Here is a 24,377-nt window from a genome sequence, read left to right as displayed (position 1 = left end):
AGTGCTATAGGTCTACACCAGGAATGTAGGTTTCTCAAGAAACAACTGCATAACCACTCGTTAGGAAATAATCAGTCGCTTATTAATTTAAAATGTAAATATTTGTTTTAGAAAAACAATGCCTTATAAGATTAATTTACATTTAGAGGCAAGGGCAAATTAGGAGTAATAGGGTAAAATATTTATGTATTATTTTTATAAACATATTTTTGTTTGTTTTCATGTTCCATTCTCGGTAGCATCAGAGAATGTCTAATATAGACAAATAAATAGACTAATCCTTAAACAGGCTCTGGTAGCAATTTGGTCATCCTTGGGTGAAATGACGCAGTGTGTTCTCGCGATGACAGTCAATCCCTATGTGAGCCAGCAAGGCGGATATCCGTCCTCTTTTCGGTGGCGGCCCGTTGTCGAGTCAGTTTTCCAAAATGAAGGTATGAGAAAACAAACGATTTTATAGCTTTATCACTTGTTTATTTGTGTTAATTTTGTGGCATTCTGGAAGCCCACTCTTTCAAGGCTGGAAACATGTTACCGATATAGTTATATGTTCTTCAGGATTTTAGGATGCATATAGATAATGTGGGGAGTAGAGCAGGCTGACAACGTTTGTTAAACCGTAAACATGGCCGCCTCCTAGGAAAGAAATGTGCATGACAACTGGTCATTGATAGCCACGTAACTCCAAATCTAAATGTGAATATATAAGCCATTGCTGTCGGCAATGGTGTAGAAGAATTAAACACTCACCGGCATATGCTGTCAGGCAGGTTTGGTCAATCGTTTTGTACGACTGGGCACTGTAACAAGAGTTGGCTAACGATAACTTCGCAGGGTGCTGGCCCACCAGCAGGTTGCTAGCTAGCGAGCTAGTTGTTATACCTTCACTTACATCCAGAGACATCACACTCTTCGTTGTAGTATGTTACTTAATCTGATTATGGCGAACTTTGCTTGAAAAGCATAGTTTGATGTTAACATGCACAAATCAAAACGTCCGATTAAGTGATCCGATTGTCGAGTTAGTACCGATACCCTGTTAGTAAATTCCTTGATTGTGCAAACTTCCTTGGCGAGTAAAGCTGATTCTGATTAACCCGCTGTACACTTCCAAAGCAAATATAGCAAAGTCATACATATAGCTGATTAAGGTGGTATGTAAATTGATGTGAATATGGGTTGCAACATTACTTTCCTATCTCCATCAACGTTTTTGAAAAGTCTCGCAATTCGTGTTAATAAATCCCATGTCTTTTATTTCAGCTGAATATCTCATTCCCCGCCACTGGCTGTCAGAAGTTGATCGAAGTTGACGATGAGCGAAAGCTACGTACCTTCTATGAGAAGCGCATGGCCACTGAAGTGGCAGCCGACCCCCTGGGAGATGAGTGGAAGGTGAGTGCCACACGTTTCACTTCCCGCCTCAGGTTCTCTTTTGAGGAGGGAAAACTTCCAGGGGCAATTAAATCGGCCAAGACCTGGCACACCAGTAGACCGTTCCTGGCTGGCCTGTAGCCTCGAAGGGGGGACAGCGTGTTGCTATAGTAACTGTGAAGCTGCTTTACCAGGTGCAACCTGACCCTCTGACCATGGCTGGTTGAACTGCATTGCTCTCAATATTTGCCACAATGGACAGTAGTCATTAGTTAGATAGAGAGTCCTGTACATACCCATTGCTAAGTTAACACTTGCAACAATTACCTGTTTAATCCCACTTCTCAATATAGTAATATCTCAGGAAGTAAAAGAAGGCTGTTCTGTACTGAGGAAAGCCGGACGCTTAGTGTTCCTGCTCTGACCGGCTTGTGTACTTCTTTCCCAGGGCTACGTCGTGCGCATCAGCGGAGGCAATGACAAGCAGGGCTTCCCCATGAAGCAGGGCGTGCTGACCCACGGCCGCGTGCGCCTGCTCCTCAGCAAGGGCCACTCCTGCTACCGCCCCCGCAGGACCGGAGAGCGTAAGCGCAAGTCGGTGCGCGGCTGCATTGTGGATGCCAACCTCAGCGTGCTCAACCTGGTCATCATCAGGAAAGGTAAGGAGCTGAACACCTGTGACGCACCTACGCTGCCATGGCTGCGCAGCTACGCAACGGTCTCAGATCTTGTAGAACTATTATGGCGGGCCCAGTTTGGGGCATGGCTTAGCTTTCTCCTGGCACACCAGTAGACCGTTCCTGGCTGGCCTGTAGCCTTGAAGGGGGGACAGTGTGTTGCCATAGTAACTGTGGAGCTGCTTTACCAGATGCAACCTGACCCTCTGACCATGGCTGGTTGAACTGCATTGCTCTCTCAATTAAATGCCTCTGGACTTGTTCTGCTGGCTTGTTCTTTTGAGTGGTTCAGGGTGTGGAGGTCACATCAAGAATGTGATTTCCTCTGACCCGTTGCATCGCGTCTTTTCCCCAGGTGAGAAGGAAATCCCTGGGCTGACCGACAGCACCGTCCCTCGCCGCCTGGGACCCAAGAGGGCCAGCAAGATCCGCAAGCTCTTCAACCTGGCCAAGGAGGATGACGTCAGGCAGTACGTGGTGAGGAGACCCGTGACTAAAGAAGGTAAGCCCGATACTGCTGCTCGCTAGAAGGGGAAACGCTTCTGGCGTTCAGACGTGGTCTAGGACAAAGGTGCATGTGAGATTCCTTGTGATTTTTCATGCTTAAAGCTAACACATTACAATCGCTTTGATCATTTGTAGAGTTTTTTACTGCTGTAAATTGTGGCAGAATGCATGCTAAATGTGAACACGGATGGATACAGGGATATGAAGCTCGAGTTGGTCAGTGACAGGACTTTGTGTCTGTCAATTGTGGAACTTTCGTTTAATTAAGTTGGCTGGGTAAATAATTTTTGCCAGTCTCACATAGTTGTTACATGGGTTAAAATCAGAAACCAGTGTTACCAGTCTGGCACACCAGTAGACCGTTCCTGGCTGGCCTGTAGCCTCGAAGGGGGGACAGCGTGTTGCTATAGTAACTGTGAAGCTGCTTTACCAGATGCAACCTGACCCTCTGACCATGGCTGGTTGAACTGCATTGCTCTCTCAAAATATCTGATTATTGTGATCTTGATCCAAGATCTCCTGGTTTGAGTTTTGTATTTAAATATATATATATTTGGCTTGTTATTCAGCAAGGATCCTTAATGTTTTTTTTTCTTCTTCAAAATACTGTTACTCTGGATAAGGACTAAAAAAGGTTTACATATGGTAGCTAATGACTCATCCCCCTCCCACCTGTGTCTCCCCAGGTAAGAAGCCCAGAACCAAGGCTCCCAGGATCCAGAGACTGGTGACCCCCCGTGTGCTGCAGCACAAGCGTCACCGCATCGCCCTGAAGAGGCAGCGCACCCAGAAGAACAAGGAGGAGGCCTCAGAGTACGCCAAGCTGCTCGCCAAGAGGATGAAGGTACGCACCCGCCGCAAAGCCACTTTCTGACACAACAGAAAAGCCCCTCATTGGCCAGGGTTATTTGTGGAAAGCCTTTTAAAGGTAGTATGCACTGACAGACATATTTGTGGTGTGTGTTTGCAGGAGGCCAAAGAGAAGCGTCAGGAACAGATCGCCAAGAGACGCCGTCTGTCTTCCCTGAGGGCGTCCACATCCAAGTCTGAGTCCAGCCAGAAGTGAAATGTAACTCTGAATTAAACAAAGGTTTTGCTCAAATACTGCCACTGTTTGTTTATTACTGTTATCACTATGGTCTTTATGGGTAAAATATGAAACTTTCTTATCCCTAAAAAAACAATGGCAAGACTGTAATGGTTGAATTTTGGGGGGAAAGGTAGGCTCAAATAGTTGTCCTGTTAAAATAATTCTAAACAGGAATTCGGGGTTAAAGAACATGTCTTGACAGATGGAACCTAGGTGAGGAATGTACCCAAAGGGATTGTTGGAGACCTGGGAACACCTGAATTTGAATTAGTGGTAAATGTTTCACACAAGGTCGATACACCTAATTAGGTTGACAAACTAAGCATGGATAAATGTGAAGAACCGTTGAAGATTCTTTAATGGAAATGTTTCTTCATCACTGACCTCTGCTCCCTTCAATTGGTCGGTGCCCCCACCTGGAGAATATGCACCAGAGGCGTTATCATCTAGGCACTAATGGTTCTCCCAAAAAGCAGTGCAAGCTCTTAGTGTTTCCTCCTAAAACCTTCACAAAGCTGCTGAGGGTTTGTCTGCACTAGCTGCATTTTCCTTTTGGTCAAGTGGCATAGTTGTCAACCTTGATCTCCTGTATGACTGGGTTTCTATAAGTGACTGCATCCATGATCATCTCTACTATACTCTTGTGATTAAGGTGACAATATCGCAAAATGTATATAATCCAAGGTGGATTGCCAGCAATACATCTAAATGTATTCATTTAGCAGACGCTTTTATCCAAAGCGACTTCAAAGAGAGAGCTTTACAAAGTGCATAGGTCACTGATAACAAGATAGCCCCAAAGCATTGTGGGGTGCCAAAACAAGAAGCACACATTGTGAACAACCAAAAAATAAGTGCCAAAGGGAAGAACCACAAGAGCATGTAGTTAAGCAAGGTACAATTAAACATGAATCTCTAAGTGCAAGTGTACCTGTAGAAAAAGCAAGCGACGGTAAAAAACAAGATCAACTAAAATGGAATATTGCGGAGCGAATACAACAGTTTATATCAGTTAACACTAACCAACAAGAGCAACAAGTCTCTAAGCAAGAGTCATTGTGATCCTTGAGGAAACTAGCATTGGGTTCAGCAAACCATTCTAAGTACCGTTGTACTCTCGGAACAAGTGCGTCTTGAGCCTTCTCTTGAAGGTGGAGAGACAGTCTGTGTCTCTGATGGAGGTGGGGAGTTGATTCCACCACTGGGGGGCCAGGCAGGAGAAGAACTTGTGTTGGGACCGGGTAGTCTTTAACGGTGGGACCACCAGACGGTTGTCTGAAGACCGTAGCAATAGACATTTTAGGATTGTGATTTGGTTTTAGTGACCTAGGAATCCTCTAGACCAGTGGTTCTCAAACTATGGCATGTGTACCATTGGTGGTACGTGTGCCCCCTTCTAGCGGTATGCGGAGGAATCTCAGAAATATTTAAATACCTTAACCATGATATGATTGAAATGTGATTTAAAATAAGTTTGGCCTTCCCTATAATATGTTTCGAAACAAATAAATGTTGGCATGCGCTACTACCTGACTGTTCCCGGGTATTGGCGCATGCAAACATCTACGATAGTTACGGCATTAACTGTGTATCTCAATAGGGTAGGCTTACGCTACTGTATTTTAACGTCTGTCATAATGGTGGTACTTGGAGAGTCATATTTTCTGAGGTGGTACAGGGTGTAAAAAGAGAACCACTGCTCTAGACTAGAATAATTAGGACTGACACCCATCATCAGTTTCTCTTAGATAAGGCTAAAAGTAGTTTGCCTAGGATGTTTCCTCTATACAGCCCCAGTTTGATGGCCTTTTTTGGACCACTGTTGCATGTTAGGGGAGACTGACAATGGTTGTGGTACAGCAAATTATGCACCTTATACCGGGAATGGTTCAGTATGGCTTCCTGGTGATTTGAAACCCACTGCTTGCATGTAGATGCTATTAGATACAGTCCATATCTAACGGTCTGTAGAATAGTGATACAAGGTCAAAGAACATGCATTGTAAATTTATTAAACACCTGACTTCCAGAATATGAATTGCATCATTAATGCTGGTGAAATGGAGCACTACGCCTCTTCTGGAATGTGGATGCTTTGCTAGAAGCCTTCTTGCTCTCTGGACAGCTGGGAGAAACAGGGCCCTTCCTGCTGAAGGAGGGCCCCACCAGCCAGTTGAGGGGCGTGTTGTGGACCAGGTAGTCCAGGATTCCATCCAGGGAAGCCAGGGTGAGGGTGTGGTCCTGGACAGCGGTCCCACTGAAGTTGTTGTAGATCTGGGAGGCACATAGCAGCATGCACAGCGCCTGCTGTTGGAGGTGGCTGGGGAGGTTGTTGAGGCTCCAACTCAGGGAGAAGTTGCTGGTGTGCAGCTGGCTGTGGTGGCCTGCGGCTGCTACCAGACTATGGAACACGTCTTTCTGATGACATGAGGTAAGGATTTGAATATAAAACTTGATATCTTGAAACCAACTGAAAACTGCCAATCCAACTACCTCCGTCTCCTTGACTTCCTGCTTCCCTAGGTTGGTCCATCTTAACAATCCGCCCAGCTTGTCCTGCACACACCATGACATAACCGCTAGTACAGTTTTGGTAAACTATTGTTGAAGAAATGAGAATGTTGATATTTGATCAAACAACTGTGGGAAGAAACAAGCGGAGCGTGACTCAGAGGGGCGCTGCGTCATTCATGTCATAGATAACACGCACATCCAATTATTTTCACCATCAATGTTAAAACTGGGTGGCCTAGTTAAGGCCAGGAGTTCTCTCTTGCTGAGTCAGTGTGTTATAAATGCACAATTTCTGTTTTACCTCTACCATCCTAGCTTTCAGCCTTTTTTCTGTCTTTGCAAATACGTCAATGAAATGAGGATGTAAGCTGTCGTCCACTGAGGAAGAGACAGTCTCAGCTGGTCTTCTCAGGCAGAGCTGTCACGAAGGAGAACCATACCGCCAACGTGTCTGTATCTGTTGGTTTAGGTTGGTTGAGGGGCAGTTCTATGGGCGTATGTCAAGCCCTCTGTGTCATGCTTGCATGTAAAAAGGACTATACAAATAAATGTTGATTTGATTTGAACAGTCAAATCATGTTGAATACTACCCAATTCGACCCCCAGTTCTAGCGGCCCTTTCCAGACTCACCAGGTCCATGCTGTGTCGGAGCAGGGAGATGGACTCCCGACTGTGGACTCTGACGGAGTGCACATTGGCCGCTGTCTGGCGGTAGGCTCTCCGGCACAGTTTGGTTGTAAGGGACACCAGACGGGCAGAGTTGCCGGGTCTGGCTGGAACCAGTTCAAAGCCTGTCACCGTCTTCACCTGTTCCTCTGGGGGGAACATGTGAACCGTGAGAAGAGAACCCTGAATTTCAGCGTTTCCTCTCAAGCTCCCATGAGAAGATAACATACCAGGACTTTGTAAGGAATATGTTGAATGGGACATTTTCAACCACCAGCTGGACGTATAATTAATGAAATGTGACAGAGTTCCAAACTAAGTTCTCAGTGGAGAAGCTGACCATGTGAACTGAACCATGATGTCAAGACAGTTGTGACTCACCCATCTCTTCATCGGTTGGTGGAAGGGCTTGGTCCACCAGGATTTCAGACATGCTCAATGCAGAGTCCAGTCCGTCGCTAGCCAGGCGGGCGGCTCTCCTGATGGGCACGACATTGAGCCCACCAGCTTCTATCAGCACAAAGGTCTCCGTCAACACTCCTTTCGTTCTCCCCGCCAGACCAACGATGGTGTACAACACACAGTCCTTGGCTCCGTGGATCGCGATGGACACTGCCGCTCTCGCTTCCAACATCATACTCTTGGCACTGGAGACAATCTTGGTGGTGTACAGAATGATTATTACACATCAAAGACACAGGAGTTCCTACACTGAGTTTGTCAAAGACGGCTGCAAATGTGATTTATGACAGTGTAGCCTGGATTGATAATAGGGCAGAAACATGAGACTGACCTGCTCGGAAGGCTTGTGAAGGACTGGGAAAGCGCTCTCAAGCTTATCCAAACCTTTGCATGCAAGCTCATTCACAACCAAAACTAAAACAAAAGTTAGTCAATCAGCAATGATTGACTTGGGTTAAAGCTACTAGAGAATCCATGTATCCAAGCATGCAAAATTAAAACAAACTTGTTGCACAACATCGTTATTCAAACATAAAGAATGAAGATTAGCTCTCAGAATGTTCTTTGTACCACGGCAGCACAACGCTAACCTTTCTTTTTACATACTTTGCGGCTCCAGTTTGAAAAAGATGGGAGCGGCGCCTTCATAAGCCACTGAGGTTATGCTCTTCACGCCGGTCTCCACCACATCGCACATGGACTTGATGTAGGGGTGTGTGCGCTTTGTGTCACAGTAAAGCACGGATACAAGCACATACGCCGAGTTTACCACGGGGAGGGTGGCCATGCGATAAATTGCACTCTGAAAGAAAATTGTTTTGCTAAATATATCATAATGAAATATGTACCAAAGATGAACGGAAACACATGATCTCAGTAGATATAGGGCTTTGAACTTTATTTGCACCAACCTGACTTTTGTTTGTTCCAGACGTCATGTTTGGCAGCGCTTGAGATGTGTTTTTTTTTCAACGTCTTGTTGTGGATTGGTTGCTAGAATAATTTAAATTAAATTCTGTAATTTCTGTGTTGTACAAGTATCTAAAAGGTGTTTTATTATTGCAGTGCAATCACCTTGCAAACTTTTTTGTTAGACGTAGCCTACCTGAGAGCTCTTTGTCGATGCAAACCCACACTTCTCGCTCGCATTTCGTGAGCTAGTCTACGTACATGCCCTGAAAGCGTAATGACGAATTCGCACGTGACATGGATTAATAGTGCATTCAAGGTGATACAAACATTTTGATTAATGTTAATGATTGGTTATAATTATTCATTTGACAAAAATAGATGATTGCGCACAAAGGAATAAAGCAAGACGGAGCAAACGCATGAAAGTTTATTTCTTTCCGCTTTTAGAATATCTTGGCTCAATTATGTAAATGTGCCATTAGCAAACTACATTTAAAAGTATCCACGAAAGACTGCCAATAGTCCACATTTCCATGGTCCATTGTTCACTTTTGCCCGGGGTCGAAATGCGCACAGTACAGTGGTCAAGGTACGCAATAGAGCTCTCCATTGTTCTGAACATGATGATCAAAGATATGGAAAGCAGCGGTTACTATGTGGCTTGTAAGATTACACAGATAAAATATGAGCGATGATGATCCAACTCGGTGGAGAAATAAGGGAGTTATGATGATTTTCGACATGTAAACGCGATTGCATACGTCATAAACATCGATACGTTTGTATGTATGATTATGACATCAGTCCTAACATCGTAGAACCTACCACAAATCCCAAAGTTATGGGCATGTAAGGAGTTTGTCCTTTTTCATGTTCGCGTTATTCGTGTATGCAACTTTAAATATGAATTAATTTATTATATTTTACGGAAATGAAGATAGAGACATTTTTCCAAAATGTTGTTTTTACTTTCTGAAGAAAAATGAAATAGTTCCACAATTATTGAAGACAAGAAATTAATTGACTTGGAGTAAATATGGCGACCAAGTGCAAATGTCAGATCTGCACTTGTGGGTGAGTTTACAGTTGAGACAATTTGTGATGTCATGTGTCAGTCCGCACTGCATGAGCTGCGCCAAAGGTACCCATTGGTGACAGTGTCCCAAGTCCTTGAGTTGCTGTTGCAGTTCAAGATTGTCATAATCCTTTCACATGGCTTAAGTCCTCATGAGGTTTTTAAAGATCCTTCTTATTTTTCAGTCGACATCAGTGTCCACATACACCTCAGCCCCCGGTCATCACGACTTCCCTCCTTGATTCTGCTTGCGTACTGACAGAGTACCAAGATCAATTTCATTTTCATGAAGGCGTGGTACCCAGGAAGTCCAAAAAAGTAAGACAGGAATACAAGCCATCGGAAGCTGAGATGGGCACCTCTACAACCTTCAGGTTAGCTGTTTTACACTGCAAGACTGTGAATGCCATGGCATGCTTAGGGTTGCACTGTTTAGGCCATGTAGTGGTAGACTTACCTTGCTTGGTTTGCAGATGCTGCATCCATGTTTGAGTTTTTATACCCCTTCACTTAACCCCTGAACTGAGTCAAACTCAGACTAGTCATTTGAGACAGCTAAGGTCTTTGCAAAGATCTGTAATACAAGTAATTTTGACACACTGGCAATCTAACTGCATTGTGATGTGTTTGTTTAAGCACTTTGTCGTGCTGTTTTCGAGGCGCTCTACTAATAGAGATATTTGTTATTGCAGGTCTGACTACGTTCCACACACAGTGATACAGAGACCCAAGCCCAAGGCCTCCAGTACGTACATCACACCAACAGAGACCATGCAACTGACCACCACATACATGAGGGACTTCAAGCCATTCTCTGTCAACAAGAACATTGTTGCCAATAGAACTACAAAACACGAAGTCCCAACGGTTAAAATGGACACCCAGACGCTGTATAAAGGTACTGGCACACAAGCGACTGTAGCGTAGATTGAATACCAGTAAATACAATCTTAAAAAGATATACTCAGATTAATAGTACATGTACAGTTGCTCCAAGAGAAGCCCAAGAGATGCTGATGCTCTGTTCTCAATCTACAGAGGATTACCAGTGTTGGGATGCAGTTCGACCAGAGGCCATCCGAACCAGTGACAACCTGAAGGTGAGCGAGGATAAGTTCAGCGGGACCACAACATTCCAGGACCATTACTGCCCCAAACCTACAGCTGAGGTTCGAGAGAGTTTCAAGCCGACCCCTGAAATCCAGGAGTCCCAACCGTTCGAGGGCATTTCCAACTACAAACAGATGTATGTGCCACATCAGACCCACCAGAGACTGCCCAAAACCAAAGTCCCTTACAAGCCCAACAGCGTGCCCTTCTGTGGGGTTAGCATACACAGACAAGACTTTAAGGGATTAAGAGGAGAGGTGGCCAAGTCCTTTAAAACCATATCCACTTATGAGGCCAGCACCATCCCCTTCAAAGGTTGCTCGGAGACTAAGGACAAGTACAAGGCATGGCCTGTGCAGCGGTCTTTCCAGCGGAAAACCGCAACGCACTGTCCTCCGGAGGGTGACATAGAGTCAATCTCCATTGCCCACAAGGATTTTGGAGGGCAGATGGGCGAGCCGGCAGAGTTGGCTCGTCCACCCATCAAGGCCTGGTGCCAAGGGAAGCCCTTCAAGGCTCGCTCCACCATGAAGGAGGACTACCGTGCCTGGGAGGCTAAGAAGCGCAGTCAGGTGGTCCGTAGGGAGCAGATCAGCCCTCCCTCAGGGGCTTTCGAGACCACCACCACTAACCGGTCTGAGTACACCAAGAAGAGTGTCCCCCAGGCCATCAGCTTCAAGCCAATACCGAAGGCAATGAGCCAGATGAAGCTGGATGACAACACTGTCTACAACACCTCCTACGTGACCCGGGAGTTCCAGCCCTGCCCCGCCAGCTTCATCGACCCACCTGGCTTCCATTACAAGTCGAAGGGGAGCGGAGGACACCTGCTCTACCAAGCCGAGGAGATGGGGCCAATCTGTCCAGCTTCAGCCACTGCTTCCATCGCGAGTGCCCAGCCCAGTCACATTGCTAAATCCAGGCCAGTCACATCGGCTGTTCGCAAATGGGTTGGTTGATGCTGGGTTGGTTAGCCCCCTTTCATATATTATATGTAATCTCAGGACTGTGTTTGCATCAGAAATAAAGTTTTAATTCAAGTTATAAAGTTTATTTGAATGAAAAATGAATGTCTGGGTCAGGTACTACTAGATATTATATCATTGTCTTTCTCTGGCTGCGTAGGGGGCCAAGCTAGGGCCAGTTGAACTTTTACAAGGGCCAGTAACATTAAACATTATTGTTGTCAGGCATTAACAGGTAAAAGACCATGCTTACAATCATTCAGACTCTACATTTAGAGGGGACACAAGGGGGTCCAAGCTTGTTATGGCCCCCACGCCTCCCCAGGCAGACATTGCCATGTGATTTTAATGTGTCCCACATGTTAGTCTGTTCTGCGCAATATCGCAGACATGCAGCTATTTCTGGGTGGATTGACAGCAGTGTGCACAATTGGATTTGCAAAAACGTCTCCTCTGGGGGGAGGGTGTCATGCCGCAGTTTGTTGGGGGTACCGCGGGGGTGGAGGTTTGCGGAGTGACTGCAACATGCGAGATACAAACGCACGTGGACTGGGCGGTCTCCAACAAACATCTTTCACGTGACCTTCTTTAATGAGAGAACAGCGGAGTCAGTCTCGTCATTCGGAGTGCTGCATCTGGTCTGACATCATGGCTTTAGAGGTGGAATCTGCCGAGTAAGTGTACTCACGGTATTTGTATATGCATTATAATTAACAAAATTAGTATTCATTTTTATCCCATCAACTTTCCGAATTGAGTCGTGTTATTTGTCATGTCCTTTGTTGTTTGTCAACAAGTGATTGTAAAGAACATGGTAGCAAACAAATACTTAAAATAATCTTCATGGCATTCGTTCTTCAACCTATAGGTACATTTTCAATGTCCTCCGTAACTGTTTCTCCTCCAGCGTGATTCGACTGATAATGCAATATTTGAAAGAGAACAATCTTTATCGGACGCTGACCACCCTGCAAGAGGAAACCACCGTGTCGCTCAACACCGTGGAGAGCATTGACAGCTTCGTGGCGGACATCAACAATGGCCATTGGGACACGGTTCTATTAGCTATCCAGTCACTCAAGCTCCCCGACAAAACCCTTATTGACCTCTATGAGCAGGTGAGATTGCGATATTAAAATGACATTCTGACACAACATTACTCCAATAGATTTCTCATGTAGCCTACTCGTCTTTTAGTTAGACCTATTAATTTTGATCTGTAAATAAAAGATTTCTACCTTGACAAAAGCTGTTTTATAACCAACCACAAGAAAAGCTTTCACTGCTGTAGGAAACATATTTTTCTTTACAAGGCGTAGGGGAAAATTAGACTTGACTAGGTGGTTTTCCTCCTGCTAGGTGGTCCTGGAGCTCATAGAGCTAAGAGAGCTGGGGGCAGCCCGTTCTCTCCTCCGACAGACCGACCCCATGATCATGCTGAAACAAACCCAGCCTGAGAGGTACACCCACCTGGAGAACCTGCTTGCTCGCTCCTACTTTGACCCCCATGAGGTAAGACCCCCCCCCCATTCAGACTCCAAGGACCCCAAAACATACATTTCGCATGTTATTTCATGTATTCTATTACATCAGAAAAATGTGGTATCCTGTGATTGACATTGCTCTCTCGACAGATCTCCCATAGTTACACAATTTAACAATGTCAATTGCTCATCTGGCAGCTGAGACCATTATTTCCTGTCCATCTGTTTTACCCGTTATGTGTATAGGCATATCCAGAGGGCAGCAGCAAGGAGAAAAGGCGGGCGATAATTGCCCAGGACCTTGCAGGGGAAGTCAGCGTGGTGCCACCCTCTCGTCTCATAGCCCTGCTGGGGCAGGTGAGTGTAAGTGTATCCATAACTTCCACTCTATTTTGCACTTCACTCGACTACAACAACCCATTGAAGATTTGACTCAGCATTTTAAACATTACAGAAAGCCAGTTTTGGCAGCGTTCTGTCTTTTTTTGCTGACTGTTGTCTGTCTTGTTCTTGGTCATGGTTGCTGAAATAATTTTTATGTTTGATCTGAAATCCAGCCTTGATAAACATTTGAAGTAGCCCTTTTCAGAGGTTGTGTGTCAAATGTTGCCAATCCCTATTATCTACAACTCCTAATAATTATTTCAGGAAAGAGCTGTTAGCTTATTTGCATGGTCTAAGCATTTCAAGAGCTGTGTGCCATTCCAGCTGGTATGTGGTTTGACCTCACTGACTCCTCTTGTTATTGTCTTCCTCCTCTGCCTTCGTCTCTATCCTACTGTGTCACATCCTGTGCTTTCCCCTCCTCCGCCTGCGCTATGCCTGTGGCCTTGGATATCTGAAACTTATTTTAATGAATATCTCTCTCTTCTTTCTCTCCGTTCTTCCCTCCCACGGACTCAATCTCTTGCCCTCTCGCACCACTTCTCATTTACTGACTAACACACACACACAACTCCCCCCCCCCCCCCACACACACCCCAGTCTTTGAAGTGGCAGCAGCACCAGGGCCATCTTTCTGCAGGGATGACCATCGACCTGTTCAGGGGAAAGGCAGCAGTGAGAGACGTGGATGAGGAGCGCTTCCCCAGCCAGCTATGCAGGCATATCAAGGTAGGCTGCACTGCGGCCTCCACACTCACGCCTACCCGCTGGACAGCCAATCATCTGGAAGACCCCCTCATGGCCAGCCAATCCCGTTTGATTTATACTTTAGTTTTTTTTACAAAGTTTGTCACCACTGGTGGCGATGTTAAGCCTCTTTTTATAGTTAGATTCTCAGACACACACCACAGATACACATACACACACACACACACCTAGATCATTGCTTTCCTGGCCTGCAGGGCTCGGCCAGGGTCACTGCATGCACTTTCATTACTTAATTCAATATAAATCCAGAAATCATCTATCATGCAGGGTTTTGCTCCAGGTTAAGAAGTTTGCTGTCTGGCACTGGAACATAGTCCAACTTAGCTTTTCCCTTAGACTTGAGGTTGAGTACCCAACTCCCCTTTCTGTGGGTGCAATAGTGAAACTATTGCATGTACTGTGGAAACACTCAGTGTTAAAAGGTATAACACTGTTGTCCACTGTTCAGTTTGGACACAAGTCCCACGTGGAGTGTGCTCGCTTCTCGCCAGACGGACAGTACCTTGTTACCGGGTCAGTGGACGGATTTATAGAGGTCTGGAACTTCACCATGGGCAAAATCCAAAAGGTAAGGACTTTTGTTTGTTAGTATTAGGATTTGTTTTCTTTAACTGCATGGACATTCAGGAAGATAATTGTGTACTAGTTATCAATATTTTAAGATGGCAACCAAGTTGTGTTGCCCGTACTAAGACTGTACATTGACTGTACAGTGTTTCCACAGAAAACATATGGATTTTTTATTTTATTTTCTGCCACTCAAGTTTGGAGTACGGAGATCTCAGTTTAGATTGAAGAGGAAAAAGTGTTCATTCTTAATTTCTTGTCAGACTTTACTCACTTTTGGTGTCTCTTGGGGTGGTGAATATAGGTCGCCTCACCCCTGATGATGTCGTCACACTAATATGCCGCTACTTTTTAAGGTTAAAAATAAGCATCAGCTTAATTTTCATTGGCCACAGTTTTAGGATGAGTTCTTTAGGAGACTTACCTTTTGAACAACAAACATATACACCACGATACAAGGTGCTGGAAAAGTGTTTTCTTAATTTTGTCTTACTTCTCTCCCCATTTAAGTGATGCAGTGTTCTGTTCATCTGTCTGTTGCAGTCCTTGCAAGTAGCAACTTATGGAAGGGAAGAGCAAAGCACTGGTATTTTCTCAATGGGCAACTGTGTGTGTGTGTTTGTGTGTGTGTGTGGGGAACAGGATCTGAAGTACCAGGCCCAGGATAACTTCATGATGATGGACGAGGCTGTGCTGTGTCTGGGCTTCAGCAGGGACACAGACATGCTGGCCACCGGAGCACAAGGCGGCAAGATCATGGTGCACCACCGTTTGTTAGAACAAGCACCTGTTGAAATATCACTTCCCCCACTGTGACATTTATAGAGTTATTTACGCCACAAATGTTGTTAACTTGATGAGGTAGATCTTGGCTCAGGGATTAATTCTTGGAGAAAAAATGGAGCACGCCAACTTTAACAGCCCCTTCTGGTACACTATTCAAAAGATGCTACAATTACAACAACATAAGATTCTGGAGCCATTAGAGCAACAGCAGCTTTGTTACTTTGCACCAAGATGTAATGAAATGCAAATTTAGATTCAACAGAAGCTTTCCTAGATATAGTATGTTTGACAACCCTGCCTTATGTGTGTGTGTGTGTGGACACAGGTGTGGAGGATCCAGAGCGGTCAGTGTCTGCAGAGGTTTGAGCGTGCACACAGCAAAGGAGTGACCTGCGTGAGCTTCTGCAGGGAGAGCAGCCAGCTGCTCAGCGCGTCTTTTGACCAGACCGTCCGGTAAGACGCCGTCGCCTGGCGTCGGATGACGCAGCATTGCGGCCCTGTTCGCTCAGCCTCACGTTGTCGAAAACTCTCTCACATGGAAAACGTGCGCAGCGGGCTGCATCCTGACTGTCCGCCTACACATGCACCCATCAGGGCACTCTCATCCCCACCCTCTTGTGCACTGTCTCTTCTCTCGCACACGCTTACTCAAACTCACTCACTCACGCACACACAATCGCCCACACACACACACACACACACACACTCACGCACACACACTCACGCACACACACTCGCCCACACACACACACTCATGCACACACACTCACGCAAACTCGTGGACACACACAAACACACATTCACAACACAGCACAGCATATAAAAAAAACCCACTTGTCTTGACAGTTCTATTACCAGATGCCGAGCGAAGAGGAGAAAAACATTACCTCTCGTCTCTCTCTCTGCTGAGATGTCCCCCTCCCTCCCCACACAGTATGTGGGCCTGTGCTCTTCCGGTGTATGAGCAGCACATGGGCTGTGTGGGTGTATCCCCGAGATGCCATGTGCCCAGGGACAAAGCTGAGACGCATGCCTCCACACTGCATGCCACAAGATGCCAGTCTGGGATCTTATTTGGGCAGCAAACTCTCTATTGCCAGGGAGGGAGAACTCTCTAATGCCAGGGAGGGAGAAGGAAGGAAGGGAGGAGAAGGAAGGGAGGAAAAGGAATGAAGGGGTAGATGGAAAATGAGAGGGAAGAGAGGCCCATTAGTGGAGTTTAGCAGCTGTCTTGTCACAGTGCGCACTGATGCAAATCATCATTCAGGCACTCAGAGAGATTTGGTGCTAGCTTGGCATATCAAAGCCCATGGCAACTCGTGTCTAAAATTAGACAAGACCTTCTCATGACATTTCCCAAGATTGCTTATGTCTTGAGTGTGAAATTGATTACAGTATGGTACTATTTCATACCAAGTTAAGAACCTTGTATGACATTTTTGACCTTCATAAAGGTCAAAACATAGTAATGATATGAAAAGTGAAAAGCCATGATAGTAGTATTGAATGATTCCCTTTACCTCCCAACCATGCCGTTTGCAGGATCCACGGGCTGAAGTCCGGCAAGACCCTGAAGGAGTTCAGAGGCCACACCTCTTTTGTGAACGAGGCGCGGTTCACCCAGGACGACCATTTCATCATGAGCGCCTCGTCGGACGGCACAGTGAAGGTAGCGCACCTGGGCGGCGGCGGGGGTGGGTGCTGCTAGGAGTAAAGTACATGTTAACAACGGCCCCCTCTCATGGTTTCAGATGTGGAATGTGAAGACCACGGAATGCGCTCACACGTTCAAATCGCTGGGCACGTCGTCGAGCTCAGACATTGCTGTCACCAGCGTGATCCTCATGCCCAAGAACCCCGAGCACTTTGTGGTGTGCAGCCGCTCCAACACCGTGGTCATCATGAACATGCATGGTCAGGTAAGACACAACCACACTCACGGTCACTCAATCAATCCTGCAGTGACTGTATTTTGTCAATAGTCCATAATCCAATGTAATTAGTGTAGCCGGGATTAGCCATTGATTTCACAAGACCACACTAACTAAAGTACTGGTAAGCTTTGACTTAAGTCTTTCAGTGCCTGACTGAGAGTAGGGGACGGCGATAAGACTAGTTTTTCACACAGACATGCAGTATATCATATGAATTCTCATTGTTAGGAATTTCCGTGCTGCTCAAATGTTCATGTTGAGTTTTGAAACCCCATTTGCATGAATTTGCATGGATATTTACCTAGACGCAGTTTTTTATGAATTGACTTATTGTGAACTCCTAAAAGATTGATCTAAACTGGAATCAAATGAATATAAACAAATTAATTAGTTTGGTGTTCTCGCTCTCTCTCTCCAGATTGTGCGAAGCTTCAGCTCGGGGAGGAGGGAAGGGGGAGACTTTGTGTGCTGTGCTCTGTCACCCCGAGGGGAGTGGATCTACTGTGTTGGGGAGGATTCTGTCCTCTACTGCTTCAGCACAGTGACTGGGAAGCTGGAGAGGACTCTGACTGTAAGGACCCACTGTTAAACACACACCAGTCTTCAGCCAAGTTTTAGCCGTAGCTGACAGTATGTAGCACGACACAGCTTTGTAGCATGTTAGCTGAAGCCAAGTACTGTTCCCGTCTGCCCTGTCTCTAGAGAGGATAGCTGTAAGTGTTAGATTTTGTAGAAAGAGCTGTGGTTTCCAGTGTGTCCAAGAGGATTTGACAGCTAGGCAAGGTACAAGTAGATATATATTGTTTCCACTGTCACCAGCCAGTGACTAAAATTGTATTAGTAATTGGCAAGTGAATGGCCTTCCTGTTCAGCTTTCAATAAATTAACAATAAACTGTCACGCTGTCAATATTCAACTAAATCTGAGGTTTGTTTGCCACCACAGGTCCACGAGAAAGCTGTGATTGGCATCGCCCACCACCCCCACCAGAACCTTCTTTCTACTTACAGCGAGGATGGCCTTCTCAAGCTTTGGAGGCCCTGAATGTTATCCAAGAGAGCCAACTCTTTTCACCTCTGGTCTACTACTCAAACACTCCCAGCCCCATGGGAAAGCTGGGCCACGTGTCTTGTGTTGAGTTCTGGTTGGCTGAATGTAGCTTTCAAATGATCTCTGATTGGTTCATGTAGGATGTCTTCGGTTAGACATGCATGCTTGTTATATACATGTATTGAAGGGCTTTGCCAGCATGCTAGTTACCTACAACGTAACATGTAGACAGTCCTCTCTCACTGTCCTCTATGGTGGACATGTAAATTGATAAAACTAATGTCACTCATGGTACTATGGTAGATATTGGTTGGATACTTTTGCTATTAGTGTCTTTTGCGAGTAATGCCCACTCCATTTTGTTGCATTGAGATGTTGTATCATACATTAAATTGCTATGCTGTACTATGTAGTAAAGCATTTTAAATGGTTGCTTGAAAGACATTAAGACTGAAACTCTGTTCTACAGTGAAGTTTTCTTTTTCAGCCTCTAAAGTAAGTTACACACATCCAATTACTCCCACGGTATGTATGAGAACATGATCAGCAAAAAAACACTGGCAAAAGTAACGTTCTTGTAGTTTATTATAAATACGACTATATAGAAACATGGGAAAGGATTGGTCCTAATACAATAGATATAGATTAGTTAAGACTTAACATCATTAGCATGGGTATTCTTTTTTTGAGGATGACTTATTCCAGTCTTGAAAGACCTAAAAAAACATCAATACTAGCACTTCTGATTACAACAACAGTCCCAGGGTAATGTTAGGCTTTTTCAGGGGCTTGATTTCAGACGTGCAAATGACAACCGATACAACTAGCCTACATGAAATGATTGCTCGTCAGTCGTAGTTTAGATTTTAAGGCTTCACAACTTGCAGACGAGCCAATGAGGTAAAAAGTGACATTTTAACATCTTCAGATCTTCTATCCATTTAAAGTTCAACAGTAAAAATATTGTAATGGGACTAAATGGTCATAAAAGTGCATGAGATCCATGGGTTAGTATTTTGTTTTTACAACAAATACCATATTTAAATTCTAATTGAAATTTAACAAATAAACTAAATGCCGGTCTGTACTCAAACTATTGCACTATTCAGTGTTCTTATCAGAATATTTCTACAACCTCTTCCTCACATTTTCTCTCTGAACATCGTTATGTTCTGAAGCAGCATGGAGATCCTTGAAATGAACTTCTGCCAATTCTATGGTTCCTGTCAATAGCATGGTGGTTGACAACCTGAATCATCACCTCATCAAAAACTCAATGCCGTCCTTTTTTAATCTGCATCAGATAACCTGAAGTTAGCTACAGCAGAGTCTGATTAGGCAAAGTAAATGAGGTCTCGGTACACATGTGGTAACCACAACAACCTAAAGCCCTTGCCTCTGCACCAACCCATTGAAAGGTTGGTCCAAACCAACAAGGTTGACAATTAGAAATAATATTATCCAAAAAATGAATTAAATAAGGTCACAGTGCCGAGCAATCACAGCAAATCCCACATTGAGGAATCATTATAAGGATACATTTTGTCCACGAAGGGGCACGAATCCTCAACAAACACCTCTGACTTATCTTGGTCCGGCGTCTTTGACACATCGGCGACGGTTAGCATTTGAAGTTAATTAAAAAAGCGAGTAATAAAAAGAAAAGAAAAAGATACACTCGTGTGCGCGATTCCACAGGAATGGACTAACCCCTTGAGGGATCTGGGTTCAGGGAAGGAGTTAGCAAAGGTGACAGGCAGAAGGGGGGAGGGGGCTCTGTGTGTGGGTGTGGAAGGGGGCTCTGTGTGTGGGTGTGGAAGGGGGGAGGGGGCTCTGTGTGTGGGTGTGGAAGGGGGGAGGGGGCTCTGTGTGTGGGTGTGGAAGGGGGGAGGGGGCTCTGTGTGTGGGTGTGGAAGGGGGGAGGGGGCTCTGTGTGTGGGTGTGGAAGGGGGGAGGGGGCTCTGTGTGTGGGTGTGGAAGGGGGGAGGGGGCTCTGTGTGTGGGTGTGGAAGGGGGGAGGGGGCTCTGTGTGTGGGTGTGGAAGGGGGGAGGGGGCTCTGTGTGTGGGCGTGGAAGGGGGGAGGGGGCTCTGTGTGTGGGCGTGGAAGGGGGGAGGGGGCTCTGTGTGTGGGCGTGGAAGGGGGGAGGGGGCTCTGTGTGTGGGCGTGGAAGGGGGGAGGGGGCTCTGTGTGTGGGCGTGGAAGGGAGGGGCGGGGGTTTACGAGGTCTGGCACTGGACCCCCCCGGCTGAAGGGTAGTCATCTTCCTCCATGGACTGGTAGTAGCTCCGCCTCTCACTGGCGGGGTCGCAGTCCTCCAGGTCGGCGTAGATGTAGAGGTCATCGTCCATGCTCTCGGGCTGCTCGGCCTCCCGCGTGGCCGGCAGGTAGCGCTCCAGCTCCTTCAGCTTCTGCTGGGGGAGGAAGTTGGCCTCCGGGAACGCCACCTGAACAATGCGGACGGGACGGGGGGAACAAACGGCCGTGTTAGGCTGCGGGTCGGACAAAAAGTAGAGAAGCCCTTTTGTTTTCTGTGTGCCGCACAACATTTGTCACTTGTAGTGTGTGTGAAACACAGTACTCTTACCGTGAACTGAATGATGAGGCGGCCCTTTTCATAAGGCCTACGATGCAAGGGCATCCCCTCGCTAAGGACACTCTTCTTTTGTCCGGGCTTGATCAGTTCCCCTATGAAAGCGCAATACCAAAAGCTGTTATGTACCACTAGCAGCCAGACACGACGGTGCCATTTAAGCCAGGTGAAATCTTCCATAAGGTTGTAGGACTGTGTGAAGAGTGTGGCTGGTGGTGTACCTGGGTGGGAGGTGATGAGCAGGGTTCTGTTGTCCATGGTCTGGACAGGCTTCTGGAAGCCACACAGGGCCTCCACCAGCTGGAGGTCCATAGTCATGATCAGATCCTCACCTTGTCTGAGGGAGAAATAAGCCCAACATAAACCGCCCGATTCCTAAATATGTTTCGACGAGATTCTCCTCCATCGGCTCGCTTGACGGATATCACGTTTACGATCCATCCTCTAATTCAAACCAACCGAAGGGAAACTAGGAAAAAGTTACTTTTTGCCCACTGCTCGTTGTAACATTAAAGCTCTTCTTACCTGGTGAAGACTGGGTGCACCCTCTGGTCCAAGACAATGATGATGTCACCAGGCTCTAGTCCCGGCTCCTGGTCCCCCTCCCCGTGAAACACTACCTTCTGGCCATCCTTCATCCCTACACCAAAACAGTTGGGAACCGCTCAGTTAAACAGATCCAGCTTACTCAACGCTGACAGAACAGAAACACCATCACTGAGAACCACACCTCCTACCAAACCCTCGGAAGACAAGTTGGTTTTCGACTGAGGTTAGAGGGGCATTGTTAAACAAGCACACCACTGCTGAGATACACCTAGCAAGTCCTGATACCCTTTGCTAAAAAGAGTCCTAAGTATCTACACTGTATTTCCACCCCATGGGGCTGGAAGGTGAAACAGCCAGCACAATTCAGCTTTTACCTGGGATATCCACAGTCGATCAGCAAGCCATCCCCATCCATAGGCTGCTTGGTCTTTCAGCTAACGGTGACACACACGGCCATGGATCATGCTTTTAACCAATCCGCGTCAACCAGTTTACACATATGAGCCCCTGTGTTGCTACACAAGCATATACAGTGAAGAGCTTTAGCACAGAGGTCCACGCTCCTTGAACCTTTTTTAGTGACTCCACATCAGGAAAAGCAATGTGAGGATGTTGGACATGAAACTTTGGAAAACCAGTAACGCAAGTCTACTACAGACTATGCTATGCCCTGCTCCCTTCCTTCCCCTTGACACTGGTCAAACCTGATAGAACAGGTTTGTATGTTCAATATCTATCCTAGATTTTGACTTTCTATAATATTGCAATAGCTCCTCTGAGCTTTCAATTATCGACATGTCATGTTAACATACAGTGGACGTTTTCCCTTCCCTTCCCTCTTTACCTTTGTCGATGTGGACTTCCAGGATCTTCTTCTGTCTCAGGATCTTGCGCCCGCTGCAGGCTTTGCAGCGGTCCTTGTGGCTGATGCGCTGGCCCTGGCCCTGGCAGCCCTGGCACACGGTCCTCACCTGCTGCACCATGCCCGGCCCCAGCTTGTGGAGGCTCACCTGCACGCCGGACCCGCGGCAGGACATGCAGATCTCCATGGCGCCCTTCCTACCGCCGCGTCCTGCGGAGAGACATCGACATCAGTGCTCGCCATCACGCGGTCCTGCTCTCCACCGTCACTCCCTAAACTCCTCCATAACTAGACCAGAGAGTGGCACTGTAGGCTACGTAGAATGCTGATGGCTTATCCATACTGTATTATTTGTATTCTATTCACCATGCCTGATAGCTGAGAAGTAGTCATGTAGGGCTAATAAATGGACTCCACCATTGAAATATTGTTTTAACGATAAACTTCTGACCCCCTCTTCTGCTGTACTTTCTCCAACTATGACTACTACTGTATGTCGCTTTGGATAAAACCATCTTCTAAATGAATAAAATGACATGCAAAGGACTACAATTTGAAGGGAACGGCACCTTCGCATCGCTCGCAAATAGTGTTCTTCTGGACGGCAAGCTTCCTTGTGGCTCCGTTGTAGAGATCTTCCAAAGAGACTGTAAGCTGATGAACTACATTCTTCCCTGGGATTGGGAAAGCAAAGTGGCATGAGCTTTAGAGACAATTCCTCCATCAGCACAACTGTTGTAATATGTCAACTGCTGTTTCTGAAGTCTGATGCTCCGACTTGTGTGTACCTCTCCTCTCTCTGTGCATACGGCCCCCACCACCAAAGAACATGTCAAAGATGTCCATGGGAGACCCGAAGCCTCCTCCTCCACCTCCTCCACTCCCTCCTTCCTTTATAGCCTTCTCTCCACCACGGTCGTAAACCTCTCTCTTCTGGGAGTCCGACAGCACCTCATACGCCTGGGAGATCTGTTTAAACTGGGGTGAAACGGGGATGAGAGATCTGTTAAACTGGGGTGAAACGGGGATGAGAGATCTGTTAAACTGGGGTGAAACGGGGATGGGAGATCTGTTTAAACTGGGGTGAAACGGGGATGGGAGATCTGTTTAAACTGGGGTGAAATGGGGATCGGAGATCTGTTTAAACGGGTGAAATGGGGATCGCATGGTGTAAAGAGGCTCTAGAATCATAACAGTCCAACATGGAAGCTGTCTCAATGCTGTTAGGCGTCTATTACTGGATAGCACACAACGTCATGTACAATACATACTGTTCCACACTACATCTGTCCTGGACATAACCGGCTATAAAGTAAACCACGGGTCGTAAATCTACAACCTAGCTGTCTAGGGAGTTGCATTACGTCATACCACATGATCGGTTTAGCAAGGACTGTGGTTGTGATGAAATTTACCTTCTCTCCCTCTGTGGGGTTCTTGTCTGGATGGTACTTCAAGGCCAGTTTACGATAAGCCTTTTTCAGCTCGTCTGGCGTGGCGTTGGGTTTTACGCCCAACATGTCGTAAAAGCCTGTTTCCTTTACCATGGTTGCCACTAAGAAGACCTAATGGTTAGAAGAAATAATGATTATATAAAAACGTTTGATATTAGCCCATCTTTTAGCAAGCGAAAAGGGTACGTTCGCCCTTGTCCATACTTATGTAGAAACGTTTTGCTACTGCTAACTGGTCAGCTCCGGCGACGTACTGCTACAACAAGCTAGCTAGCAGTTAGCTAGCTAGTGCTACCTAGTACTGACTAACGTAGCTGGCTTACTCTGCTTTTGGTTAGCTACAGTACTGTAACCAGAAAGGCTATCAGCTGTGTCGCTTTTTGCTACTGTAGTCTACTTGTTACTGAGTATATATGACGAATCAACAACACGACTTAACTAAAGGTAAGCTCATGGTCTTACCTTGGCCAGTAAATGTCGATAGAAACAAATGTAGCTATAGCTGTAACTCCACAATGCTGAACTTCGAGAATCTTCTACGATCTCCCCAACGTCTAACCTGATTCGCTTGAAGGAAGGCTCCTGCCCCCTAAT

General features: G+C 46.1%; 5 protein-coding genes across 9 annotated transcripts; 3 read left to right on the top strand and 2 right to left on the bottom strand.

The window, feature by feature from the left end:
- The first annotated feature begins 355 nt into the window (after positions 1-355).
- rps6 (ribosomal protein S6) lies at positions 356-3,660 on the top strand. The gene is made up of 6 exons (XM_047044506.1): positions 356-434; positions 1,264-1,395; positions 1,823-2,033; positions 2,407-2,553; positions 3,245-3,402; positions 3,529-3,660. Exons 1-6 carry the CDS (start codon positions 429-431, stop codon positions 3,622-3,624), a joined length of 750 nt encoding a protein of 249 aa, XP_046900462.1. The 5' UTR covers positions 356-428; the 3' UTR covers positions 3,625-3,660.
- A 1,171-nt stretch (positions 3,661-4,831) lies between these two features.
- plin2 (perilipin 2) lies at positions 4,832-8,487 on the bottom strand. Of its 3 annotated transcripts, XM_047044487.1 has the most exons (8): positions 8,397-8,487; positions 8,203-8,284; positions 7,898-8,093; positions 7,623-7,705; positions 7,211-7,487; positions 6,794-6,978; positions 6,142-6,204; positions 4,832-6,066 (listed from the first exon to the last, which is right to left on the bottom strand). In XM_047044487.1, exons 2-8 carry the CDS (start codon positions 8,227-8,229, stop codon positions 5,695-5,697), a joined length of 1,203 nt encoding a protein of 400 aa, XP_046900443.1. In that variant the 5' UTR covers positions 8,230-8,284; positions 8,397-8,487; the 3' UTR covers positions 4,832-5,694. The 3 variants fall into 3 exon arrangements, with proteins under 3 accessions (XP_046900443.1, XP_046900442.1, XP_046900444.1); XM_047044486.1 differs by having other exon boundaries at positions 4,832-6,204; XM_047044488.1 differs by lacking the exons at positions 8,203-8,284; positions 8,397-8,487 and having other exon boundaries at positions 4,832-6,204; positions 7,882-8,033.
- A 983-nt stretch (positions 8,488-9,470) lies between these two features.
- LOC124483899 (stabilizer of axonemal microtubules 2-like) lies at positions 9,471-11,398 on the top strand. Its single transcript, XM_047044490.1, has 3 exons — positions 9,471-9,652; positions 9,971-10,176; positions 10,317-11,398. Exons 1-3 carry the CDS (start codon positions 9,630-9,632, stop codon positions 11,345-11,347), a joined length of 1,260 nt encoding a protein of 419 aa, XP_046900446.1. The 5' UTR covers positions 9,471-9,629; the 3' UTR covers positions 11,348-11,398.
- A 377-nt stretch (positions 11,399-11,775) lies between these two features.
- LOC124483888 (WD40 repeat-containing protein SMU1-like) lies at positions 11,776-18,799 on the top strand. 2 transcript variants are annotated; one of them, XM_047044475.1, is made up of 12 exons: positions 11,776-12,027; positions 12,261-12,471; positions 12,713-12,865; positions 13,084-13,194; positions 13,822-13,950; positions 14,438-14,557; positions 15,199-15,315; positions 15,668-15,795; positions 16,885-17,011; positions 17,094-17,261; positions 17,695-17,847; positions 18,222-18,799. In XM_047044475.1, the coding sequence occupies exons 1-12, from the start codon at positions 11,945-11,947 to the stop codon at positions 18,318-18,320; spliced, it is 1,599 nt and encodes a 532-aa protein (XP_046900431.1). In that variant the 5' UTR covers positions 11,776-11,944; the 3' UTR covers positions 18,321-18,799. The 2 variants fall into 2 exon arrangements, with proteins under 2 accessions (XP_046900431.1, XP_046900430.1); XM_047044474.1 differs by having other exon boundaries at positions 11,777-12,027; positions 13,084-13,200.
- Positions 18,800-20,467: 1,668 nt separating this feature from the next.
- Positions 20,468-24,367, bottom strand: dnaja1 (DnaJ heat shock protein family (Hsp40) member A1). Of its 2 annotated transcripts, XM_047044491.1 has the most exons (9): positions 24,246-24,367; positions 23,745-23,894; positions 23,118-23,307; positions 22,899-23,003; positions 22,312-22,539; positions 21,444-21,558; positions 21,140-21,255; positions 20,913-21,013; positions 20,468-20,772 (listed from the first exon to the last, which is right to left on the bottom strand). In XM_047044491.1, exons 2-9 carry the CDS (start codon positions 23,874-23,876, stop codon positions 20,545-20,547), a joined length of 1,215 nt encoding a protein of 404 aa, XP_046900447.1. In that variant the 5' UTR covers positions 23,877-23,894; positions 24,246-24,367; the 3' UTR covers positions 20,468-20,544. The 2 variants fall into 2 exon arrangements, with proteins under 2 accessions (XP_046900447.1, XP_046900448.1); XM_047044492.1 differs by lacking the exons at positions 20,468-20,772; positions 20,913-21,013; positions 21,140-21,255; positions 21,444-21,558 and adding an exon at positions 21,565-21,982.
- Positions 24,368-24,377: the final 10 nt, after the last annotated feature.

Source organism: Hypomesus transpacificus, chromosome 22, assembly GCF_021917145.1.
Source record: "Hypomesus transpacificus isolate Combined female chromosome 22, fHypTra1, whole genome shotgun sequence".
Taxonomy (NCBI): Eukaryota; Metazoa; Chordata; class Actinopteri; order Osmeriformes; family Osmeridae; genus Hypomesus; species Hypomesus transpacificus.
Note: the sequence above shows the minus strand (reverse complement) of the source record. Positions and strands in the feature narration are given on the sequence as shown.